General features: G+C 38.2%; 3 protein-coding genes across 6 annotated transcripts in view; 2 read left to right on the forward strand and 1 right to left on the reverse strand.

Annotated features, from left to right (window-relative positions):
- The window catches only part of LOC105177565 (WPP domain-interacting tail-anchored protein 1), a 5,431-nt gene extending 295 nt beyond the window's left edge, over positions 1-5,136 (forward strand). Inside the window, exons 1-5 of one of the 4 annotated variants that reach the window (XM_020699086.1) lie at positions 1-305; positions 843-1,429; positions 1,825-2,873; positions 3,558-3,755; positions 4,541-5,136. In XM_020699086.1, the coding sequence (XP_020554745.1) occupies positions 874-1,429; positions 1,825-2,873; positions 3,558-3,755; positions 4,541-4,720 (1,983 nt within the window). In that variant the 5' untranslated portion in view covers positions 1-305; positions 843-873 and the 3' untranslated portion in view covers positions 4,721-5,136. Of the gene's footprint in view, positions 306-842; positions 1,430-1,824; positions 2,874-3,170; positions 3,266-3,557; positions 3,756-4,540 lie in introns of those variants that run through there. The other 3 variants (XR_849061.2, XM_011100768.2, XM_020699087.1) reach the window with 3 other exon arrangements.
- On the reverse strand, positions 4,815-8,550 carry LOC105177564 (pentatricopeptide repeat-containing protein At3g02330). Its single transcript, XM_011100766.2, has one exon. The coding sequence runs from the start codon at positions 8,174-8,176 to the stop codon at positions 5,510-5,512; it is 2,667 nt and encodes an 888-aa protein (XP_011099068.1). The 5' UTR covers positions 8,177-8,550; the 3' UTR covers positions 4,815-5,509.
- The window catches only part of LOC105177649 (E3 ubiquitin-protein ligase CIP8-like), a 1,701-nt gene continuing 962 nt past the window's right edge, over positions 9,285-10,023 (forward strand). Inside the window, exon 1 of the mRNA XM_011100872.2 lies at positions 9,285-9,987. Coding sequence (XP_011099174.1) covers positions 9,285-9,987 — 703 coding nt within the window. The remainder of the gene's footprint in view (positions 9,988-10,023) is intronic.

Raw genomic sequence — 10,023 nt, forward strand, 5'->3', positions numbered from 1 at the left:
GAGATTGCTCTAGAATTCGTGTAAAGCGAGCTGCAGTTGTTGTTGTTTTTTTTTCTTTAAGCTTGCTATGTTAGAGTTCACTGAGGGGCTTGTAGATGCAAATATTAGGTATGATTTTGGGGGAGGAGATTCATTGAAGGATTTGAGGGATGGGGGTAGGATGAATGAATAAAGCAAAATGAGAACCATGGTAGGGCATTGTTTTCATTGAGTCACTGCTCCCATGATTATAGTTCTCAACTCATGAATTATGTGATGAAGGGATTGCTGGCGGTTCATGTGTCTGTCAGCATCAGTTCCGTTGGGTAAAGTTTCTATCTTCTTTTTTCCTAATGTGGTGAGCTTATTAGTTTATTCTGAAAGAAGCAATTTAATGCACAAGCAAAATCCTTAGAGTTCTACTTGCAAAATAAAAATATGTCTAGTTTAGTTCTTTTCTTGTTCCTTATTTTCCGTTTCTAGTCTTTTCTTCCTCACTTAAATAAAGAAATAACTATGTAGAGAAAGATAAACGTCTCTTAGCACAAGACATTGTATGTCGTTCAGCATTTATAATAAGTGCGTAAAATTAATATTGATGGGTTTAAACATTTCTTTGATATAAATGTTTTAGCTTGGTTAACAACTAATGTCAAAACATCTCTATCTCAACACAAATGTTGTGGTGAACAAGTCCCATGACTTCGTCTAGACTTGGTTTGTTGTAAGTTACTTTTAAATACTTTTGTAGAATAATTTTCATGCTGTTAGTCATTTTCTCCCTTTTGAGTCATCTTTTGCGGGAGAGTGTGACCTTCAATTGACATCCATAATATTGTAATACAGAATCATTCCTTTTTCAGGATCTAAAGTGAGCCGATTGGAACAGTTGAAATGATTTCCGACAGTATTCAAGACAGACCTGCTTCTATTGAAAATGTCAGTTCTAATGAAGTGGAGGCTGAGTCAAATAACATTGATTCACTTGAAGCTGTCTCATCCGGTGGAGATGCTACTCGTGAGCTAGAAAGTGCAGCAGAAGTTTTAACTAGGGTTGAACTAGATTTAGCATGTTCATCTGAAAAGTTGGTTAACTTGGAAATACTTGTTATGCATGTGGCTTCAAGGGAAAATGATTTTGAGGCTTTTGCATCGGAGGAAGAGCATAATTCTGAAGGTCCTGTTGAGAAAGCATTAGAATTTGACCTTTTATATGGTTTTTTGGACTCTGAAGTCAGGGAACTGGAGAGTTTTCTGTCTGCTCTTCAGACTGAGATTGCTGGTTTCCAGGCTTCATTCGAGCAGCTGGGTGATTCTTTTAAGGAAATGGAAGAAAAGTTGCAGGATTGTGGGGATTCCCTGAAGCGTTCATTTGAACAGGTTGCAGGCTTAAAGGTGCAGTCTGCCAATTTCCGCAGGATCTTGTTAGCTTCTTCAGGAGAGGAAAAATGTAATGTGCTTCCCTTTCTTATTAATCTCTAGTTTGATATAAATTATCAAACCTCCCTCATGGGTGCAGCTGGTTGGGGTTGGGATTGGACATCCTTGATTCAATTTGATCTTATCATTATGTTGAGTCCATGTTTCTTGGAGTTACCTGGATGATTTTTAATGTTCTTTTGCATTTCGAACAATATTAGTTTTATTAATTTTTGCAAATTTAATTGGATTTCAGTCCCAAACAGCCATCAGGCAGAGAAACTTCTCGGCATTTTCTTATTTATGTTACTGTTGCATCCGCTAACATATTTTCATATCTGTGTTTAGCCTGAATCACCACTCTCTAAAACTGTAAATCTTAGGAAATGATTTTCTTTTGTCTAATGATTTACTGGATGTTGGCAGGGAAAGATGACAAGAGTTTGGAAAATGATAACTTTGAAGATTCAAATGCAAAGATTAGAATGCATACTGCAGAGCAGCAGAGAAATATCTTGAAAATGCTGGAGAAGTCTCTGGCCCGGGAAATGGATCTTGAGAAGAAGCTAACTGAGTCTAGACAAACTGAAGAAGATCTAAAACTTCAGCTACAACAAGAAGTCTTCTGTATGGAACAAGAAGCTGAAGATATATGGGAAAGACTGTTCGAGGCAGAAAATAATGCAGAAATCCTCTTGGGGATCTCGAAAGAACTATTCGGGAGAATCCAGATGGCACAATTTAGTATAAATGGGTCAGTTCAGAGAGAAGGGGAGTTGAGATCCAAACTTCAAGATCTTACTGAGGAGTTGAAAGACAAAGACTGTGCTTTGCGGGGCTCTGAGTTTTCCAGGACTGAACTTGTGGAAAAGGTTAACGCAATAGAGCAGAAACTGAGGGAATCTGAGTCTCAACTACACCATGTGAAGGAAGAGCAAAACAAAGAACTGGCAGGAAAAGCTATTGAAGCTGAAAAGAGAGCTGAGATTATTGAAGCTGAATGTAAATTGCTTAGAGAGTCTAAGATGGAGCTTGATAAAGAGATGAGCCGCATGAAGAGTAGCACTGCTGATTCAACTAAGAGGGTGGACCAATTGGAGAAGCAGTTGAAGGACTCTGAAATTCAGCGACTGCATGCAGTGGCATCTTCTGAAGCTAGTCAAGAGAAGCTAAGCATGTTAGATTGCACAATCAAGGATATGGATAACTTAATAAAAGATCTAAAGTTAAAGGTTTCGAGGGCTGAAAGTGAGATTGAGAGTACTGAAGAGAAATGTATAATATTGTCTGAGTCCAATGCAGAACTCATTGAAGAAGTAACTTTTCTAAGGCGTAGAGTTGAACACTTGGAGACGTCTTTGCATCAGGCTGATGAAGCAAAAAAAGAAAGTGCGAAAGATATTAGGGTGCGGACTAAATTAATTGCAGATTTAGTTGTGCAGCTAGCTCTTGAAAGAGAACGGCTTCATAAGCAGGTACGTATTATCTATTCATACTTAAGTCCTGAAGTTGGTTACTAATAAACAGGCATTTTTCTTCATATGTTAGGTTTAAATCTTTGTGCGTCTTTTCTGATTTTTCCTCCCTTTCTACTCCAGAGCAAGTTCTTAATTTTTCTGGACAAAGAAGCAAACAGAAAATCTTTTCGCCAAAGAATGGGGAATTTTAACTCACTTTATTGTAAACAGAATTTAAATGGAATTGTTAGTTAATGGCATATGATTTGTCATGGATAGATGAGACAGCATGTTGCCTGATAAAGTTCCATGCAGAATGTCATACAACCTTGAACACTCCTTTAAGCGAGTTTTAAAGTTCAAGAATATATGGAGAAGAATGGGATAAAGCTATGCGACTTGAACTTCGTACGTCTAAAAACGTTTGGTAATTTATTCTATCTTCATTGTTGTAGAAACAAGTTTTTTGAATTATCTTTTATTTTATTTTTTTCATGAGCCACTCAACAGATACCTAGGCATGTACATGCCTGCTGGGGAAAAAGTTAGAAAGAAAATAGAAGCCCCTGGAAAAGAACTTTAATGATTGGTGCTGTAACTAGAGTTTTTGGAACTTCTGACGGAATTTATGGTAGTTTTCATTTGTTATTTGATACTGTCTGCTTTTAGTCCTACAATTTTTTCTGTTATTCTTTCTCCCAGATATCATCATTAACAAAGGAGAAGAAAGTTGCAGTGATGTACTTGCAGCAAATAAAGAGGGACCATTCAGTTACTGCAATTGGAAGTCATGATGCCAAAGCAAATGAACCTGTACTATCTGAGGATGATAGTGAGAATGAAATTTCTAGAAAAGGAAGTAGTGAGGAAATATTGGGGTCTTTAGCTACCATTCACGAGGTTGGTGCTTCTCTCATTTCACTCCCTGTTTGTTTGTAGTAACTATTACATAAGTATGGTTTACTTGCAGGTATCTTAGTTGATTCAAAAATGTCCTAAACAGTCTGTATGGATATTGAGACATGCGAGCTTTTGACTTATAATCACTGCACTCGCATATTGTAGATGTGCCATGACAGTATAATAATCAAATAGTTTGTATTGAAAGTGTGCAACAAGTCTTGAGTAACATTGGCAATAAAAATGACCATTTACCACAAATTACTATCTTTCTTCTACTTTCATTTCCTTGCAGCTCTTGTAATTAGTAGAACCAAATTTTGAGACTGATCCGCAGGACCCACCTTCAAATTAGTTTTGCTTTCTCCATTCAGTAATCAGCCAAATAAAGATGATTCACTTAGAGCAACATTGTAGGAGCATCTGTTTTTGATTATTGCAATTTGACATATGTGGTGCACGAATTGATATTATGCTACTTCCAGATGCTTGCTTTGTATCAACTATCACACTATATTTTAAGTCAGAGCCTGGAAATTTCTCTTTCTGATATCCATAGTTTTAGAAGCCTTCGCAGTTTCGTCGTTTTAGGCTTGTTTCAGTGCTTGACTTGTTTAAAACATCTGATTCATTGAAATATTTTCTTTCCATGATGACTTTGATATCCCCACCCATGACTTTCTCACATATTTTTTATTTTTGGGATAAAATTGCTGATTATCTCTTCATTATTATTTGAAATTTGGATTTCAATTGCTAATACATCAACTAATATTTGCTTTCAGACTGGCAATGCTCCTGGAGACTTCGCAACAACTGAAGTTGAGATGGAACACACTGATTCGGCTTCTAATCTTAACACTGTGAGAAATATAGATGTGAGGCAGATCAAGTTCATGTATGTGTGCATGGTAGTTCTTTTATTGGCAATTTCAGGATTTATTCCTCTCCTGTTCCCAGAGTGAGGGGTTCGCTCAATCGTATTGGAGCCGGTGCTTATCCTTGGACCAAATGGTTTAGATGCTATACCTTTGGGAAAACTTCAGCTTTTTTGAAGGATTTTGATGGGTTAATTGGTTGCCTCACTTGAGCTGATTTTCAACGCAATAAACTTGGTCAGAATAGAAAGGCTGAGAGATTATAGACTGTTTCTGTTGTAACATAAAGCTAGGTCCGTACAACAAGGTTTTTGATGTCTTGCGCACAGGAAGTGTTCCTTGTCAGTAAATGTTTTGACAGTTATGTAACTAAGGCAACTCACATGGTATTTCACTACAGAAACTCCAAAAGATTCTTGTGCAGTCGTGCACTTTCTGTACTTTAGTCTGCCGCATTGCATTAGCATGCAGCTCTTGAGATTGTGATTAAATTTCTGCACTTATAAATGTATCATGAGAAGACAGAACACTCGTTATATATTGATTCATGAACAGTCAAATACAGAAGAAGGCTTGGTGGAACCTCAGAAGGACTATGTTTTTCAGATCCTATAAATCCGTTGAAACTCTTCTCCTATTAGTTATTGGCTGTGGTTGGAAATACTTCTCTTCTGTTAGCTGAACAATGTGCAATGACCACCTACTTGCTGTTAGTCCAATATGCTTGTCCTCTAATTAAATACAACCTAAACCTCCGAATTGATTAGTGTTGAGCATTTCATCTGCATCCAATGTGGATCCAGTTTTAAGTTCTTCAACTGGATCTTAGGTGCCCTCCTGTTGTACTGGTTGGACCTTAGATTTTATCAGAATAGCTTAGAAAGAGGAGACTGCACATAGTTCTTGTTCGTCATCTACCATTTCTCTATCACTTGTCGTGATCTCACCATATGCTATATAGCCATCCCATTTCATCTCCGCAATTAGCATATCCAGGTTCTCATATATTTCTTCACATCTTGGATGAGCTTTATCCCCGACAAGAAACATGTGTACCTCAGACTGGATCTCAATCCAGCTACAGCCGGGTTCTTTTTTCAGCCTACCATGCCTCATCATTTTCCTCATCTTTGACACCTCGCTCCACATTTCTGCTTCAGCATAGATATTTGATAGAAGAACATAAGCAGAAGAGTCTTGAGGGTCCAATTGCAAAAGAGCACTTGCTGCTTTTTGTGCCACCTCAACATTACCATGTATCTTACATATACTAAGAAGAGTTCTCCAAATCACATCATCAGCCTGGAAGGGCATTTCTTGAATAAGCTTCAGAGCATCGACAAGTCGTCCTGACCTTCCTAACACATCCACCATAGATGAGTAATGTTCCAACTGTGGTTCTAGCCCATAGTCATTTTGCATTAAGTTGAAGTAGTGAAGTGCTTCATCTACAAGTCCGATATGTGCACAAGCACGGAGGACTGCCACAAAAGTAGCATGATTTGGTATTATCTTCTCAAGCTGCATTTTTCCAAAAATCTGTAAAGCCTCGTTTCCATGACCATGGTGGGCATAGGCACAAATCATGGCATTCCATGTCACAAAATCACGCTTGGACGATTTTTCAAACATCAAAGCAGAATCCTGCATGTTTCCACACTTTGAGTACATGTCTACTAGTGTACTGATAATGTACGCATCTGACTGCAAATCTTGCTTGATTATTTGAGCATGGATTTGCTTCCCGAGGCCAACATTAGCTACATTTGAACAAGTATCAAGAACTGTAGCATAAGTAAAGTTATCAGGTTTAATTCCATTTTCTAGCATTCTAGAGAAGAACTTCTGAGCCCCCTCACTCTGTTCATTTGATGAAAACCCAGAAATGACTGCATTCCATGATACTAAAGTCTGTTCTTCCATCCTGTCATGAAGCTTCTCCGCCTCTTCCATCATCCCACACTTGCAGTACATGTCCACGAGGACGCTTCCAACAAACGAGTCCAACCCCATCCCAGACTTAATGACTTGGCCATGGATTTCCCTCCCACAGTGCAGAGCTTGCCAACCTGCACAAGCTTTCAAAACACTCCCATAGGTGAACTCATCAGGTACCATCCCTGACTGAAGCATAGAGACAAATAGTAATAGGGCCTCTTCATTTTCATTCTGTTCACAAGCTGCGATTACCGCATTCCAGGAGACAGCATCCCTTCTATCCATTTCGTCAAATATTTGACGAGCTTCCCACAATGCTCCGCATTTACCATACATATCTAAAATGGCATTCACCACGCAAATATTGTACTGAAAGGGACCCTTAATTGCTAATCCATGTACTTGCATTCCTTCCAAATGTCCTTTGATAACTGCACACGCACTAAATGCCCCAGAAAGACTTATTTCATCAAATCCAAGATCAGACTTCAATAATAACAGAAAAAGCTGCAAACCTTCAAATCCAAGATCACTTCTAGCATATCCAGTGATTAATGCATTATAAGATTGCAAATTATGGTTTGGCAACAAGTTGAACACCTTCCTAGCATTAAGCAAATTGTCACATTTAGCATACATATCCAACATGGCGGTGCCAACGATGGTATCAGCTCCAAAATCACTCTTTAGTGCGTGGCCATGCAATTGACAACCCAATCTTAAATCACATAAACCAGCAGAAGACCTAAATATACTGGCATATATAGACTGGCTGGCCCCAATTCCCACTCTTTGCATTTCTTTGAATAGCTTTAGTCCACCAACAAGCTCATCATTTTGAACACTACCTGCAATTACCGCACTCCACGACACCCAATTTTTAATTGGCATCTGATAAAAAAAGCAAAGTGATTCAGCTAAGCTCTTGCATTTTGCATACATATCCAACATTGCACTCCCAGTCACTACGTCAGCCTGAAACCCCAACTTGACTACAACTCCATGTACCTGTCGCCCTGAATCGTAATCTTCTAAAGCTGCACATGCTTTCAAAATAACAGCGAAAGTGGTCTCATCATAACCCACGCCATCTCTCCCCATCGCCATATATATCTCAATCGACTTCAAGCAATTTCCATTCTGCAAGTACCCTGAAATCAAAGAGTTCCAAGAAATCACATCTCTTTCAGGCATCAAATCAAAAAATGATTGCGCCAACCCTATTTTCCCACTTATCGAATACCCAAAAATCATCGCATTCCACGAAACCCTGTCACGGTCAGACATTCTGTCAAACACTTTACTAGCACACCCCAAGCGGGAGCATTTTATGTACATTTGGAGCAAACAGTTGGCAACAAAAATTGTGGGTTTGAAGCCGGACACTATCATCAGAGCATGTGCTTGTCGGCCCGGTCCCAGGGCTCTCCCATTGGAGCATTCTTGGAATATATGCGAAAATGTCTTCTTGTAAAACGGGCTCGACTGATTCCTCTGTGCAAATGTAGAGATTGAACAGAAACATACTGGAAGGTTGGGGAGGAAATTCGGAAATCGAGGGTGTAGCTGCAAATCGAAGAGTCTGGTCAAGAAATAAGCAGCCATCAGGTTTTGAATTCATGCTTGGCGGATTTCTCCTCCGTCGGACAGAAGAGCATGAACAAGCTCAATAGGTACTGTTCCTTTGTTCAGAAGCACGCATTTCATCTATTCTTTTGTATTTGTTGAATCTAAATTCTGAACTCAGATCTTTCTAAGCTTCAAAATTATGCAATTCAAATGCTTTACAAACAGTACCTCAAAAACAACTCCACTTGCATTTTTGAAGAGGATATAATACACTATTACTAAGTCCACAACTATTCTTTTGTAAACACATTGGTGGGAATTCAAGAAACATCATCATCTCCCATTCTACTCCGTTTTTCAACAACACTCAATTCTTTTAAAAGGAGTATGAATCCCAAATTTCGTAAGAAACATAGATTAAGTGAAGGATCATTTGCAGTCTTGCTCTCAATTCCAATATAATAAGTATAATAAATATTCCAAACAATGAACTGTCGGGATATTTATTAGACGAGTATCTATTTTGATAAGTATTTATAATTTTTTAAATTATAAATAAATATTTATAATTATGGTAAAATTTTAAAATACTCATTGTAATTTACCCTGTCTTATAATTCAACGTTTTTTTTTTGACAAAAGTATGTTTGATTTTGGTGATTTGACAAGGTTACAATCCTTTGAGTAAGTGTTTGACATCTTCAACAAAGGGGCCAAGCAATTGTTTCTTTCAACTTTTACTAAACCAAATATTGGACACAAAAAGAATAAATTTATAATTATAAAAGACTATTTAGATAATATTGAGTTAGTCTTTTAAATTTATTTTTTATCTATCTTCGAAACGTTTGTTCTTAATTTATTTATATTTGTATTTTCTTTTCTCTCCTCCCATTTCCTCTCTTCCTTTTCTACTTTATTATTACAGTTTTTATTATGTTTTTATATAATAAATTTAATAAATATTTGAGTAGTTTAAATAAAAAGAATATTTTATGATTTTATATTTGAAATACATAGGGGGGGGGGGGGTTGAAGAACACGTTTAAAAAAGACCATAAAGAGGTCTTTTTTTTATCGAGAAGAAAACAAATTAAAATCACATCAGAAAACGCAATCACTTCCTATACTACAAATTTCTCCAATGGCGGAGGTTTCCAATCTCCACCGCCACCACCACCCCCACCCACCGCAATCGGCCCGAAGCCCCGTTGCCCCTGTAGAAGAAACTGAGCCACAGGAAGATGAATTCTATCATCATTCGAACCCTTTTGTTTTCGATTTCGATTCCTTCTCCCCTCCCAGTATTTCGTCGAACCCTTCTTTCTTTGATGATTACGCCACGACGTTCGATTTCGGGTTTGATTTGAACGCTGAAATCGAGAATTCTGGGTGCGAGTTCGAGGACCCTAGTTGCTTTTTTTTTGGGGGTGAAGAAGATGATGAGCAGATGAATTTCGTTACAGATCTGTTCGAACCACGTCAGCCCGCCGTGGAGGAAGACCCAATTTGGGAGCTCGATTCTGGTCGAGCGGAGGAATCGGCACTCGAATTTGGATTTGGGCCGGGTCTCGGGTCAAGCCTGGGCCTTCGGGTGGTGGACATGGATTCTGAATCTGATTCTGAGGAATTCGAGGTGAATTCAGGATTTATTAATAACGGTGATGATAATCATGATAGCTTTGTACTTGGTAACAACAACTATCATACTAGCGAGCATGAGAGGGAGGAGTTTGAATGGGAGGAGGTGAGTGAGAGAATTCATTTTGATGAGAGGGAGAATTTGAACTCAGTGATCAATCGAATTGAGGAAATATCTGTTTCATCTGATATTTCGTCTTCAGAAGGTCAGAACTCGAGTTTAGGTGATGATAGTGGAGGAA

Source organism: Sesamum indicum, linkage group LG15 (assembly GCF_000512975.1).
Source record: "Sesamum indicum cultivar Zhongzhi No. 13 linkage group LG15, S_indicum_v1.0, whole genome shotgun sequence".
NCBI lineage: Eukaryota > Viridiplantae > Streptophyta > Magnoliopsida > Lamiales > Pedaliaceae > Sesamum > Sesamum indicum.

Coding starts and splice junctions, on each gene's coding strand:
- LOC105177564 (XM_011100766.2), bottom strand. CDS start 8,176: ATGGCTGCTTATTTCTTGACCAGACTCTTCGATTTGCAGCTACACCCT.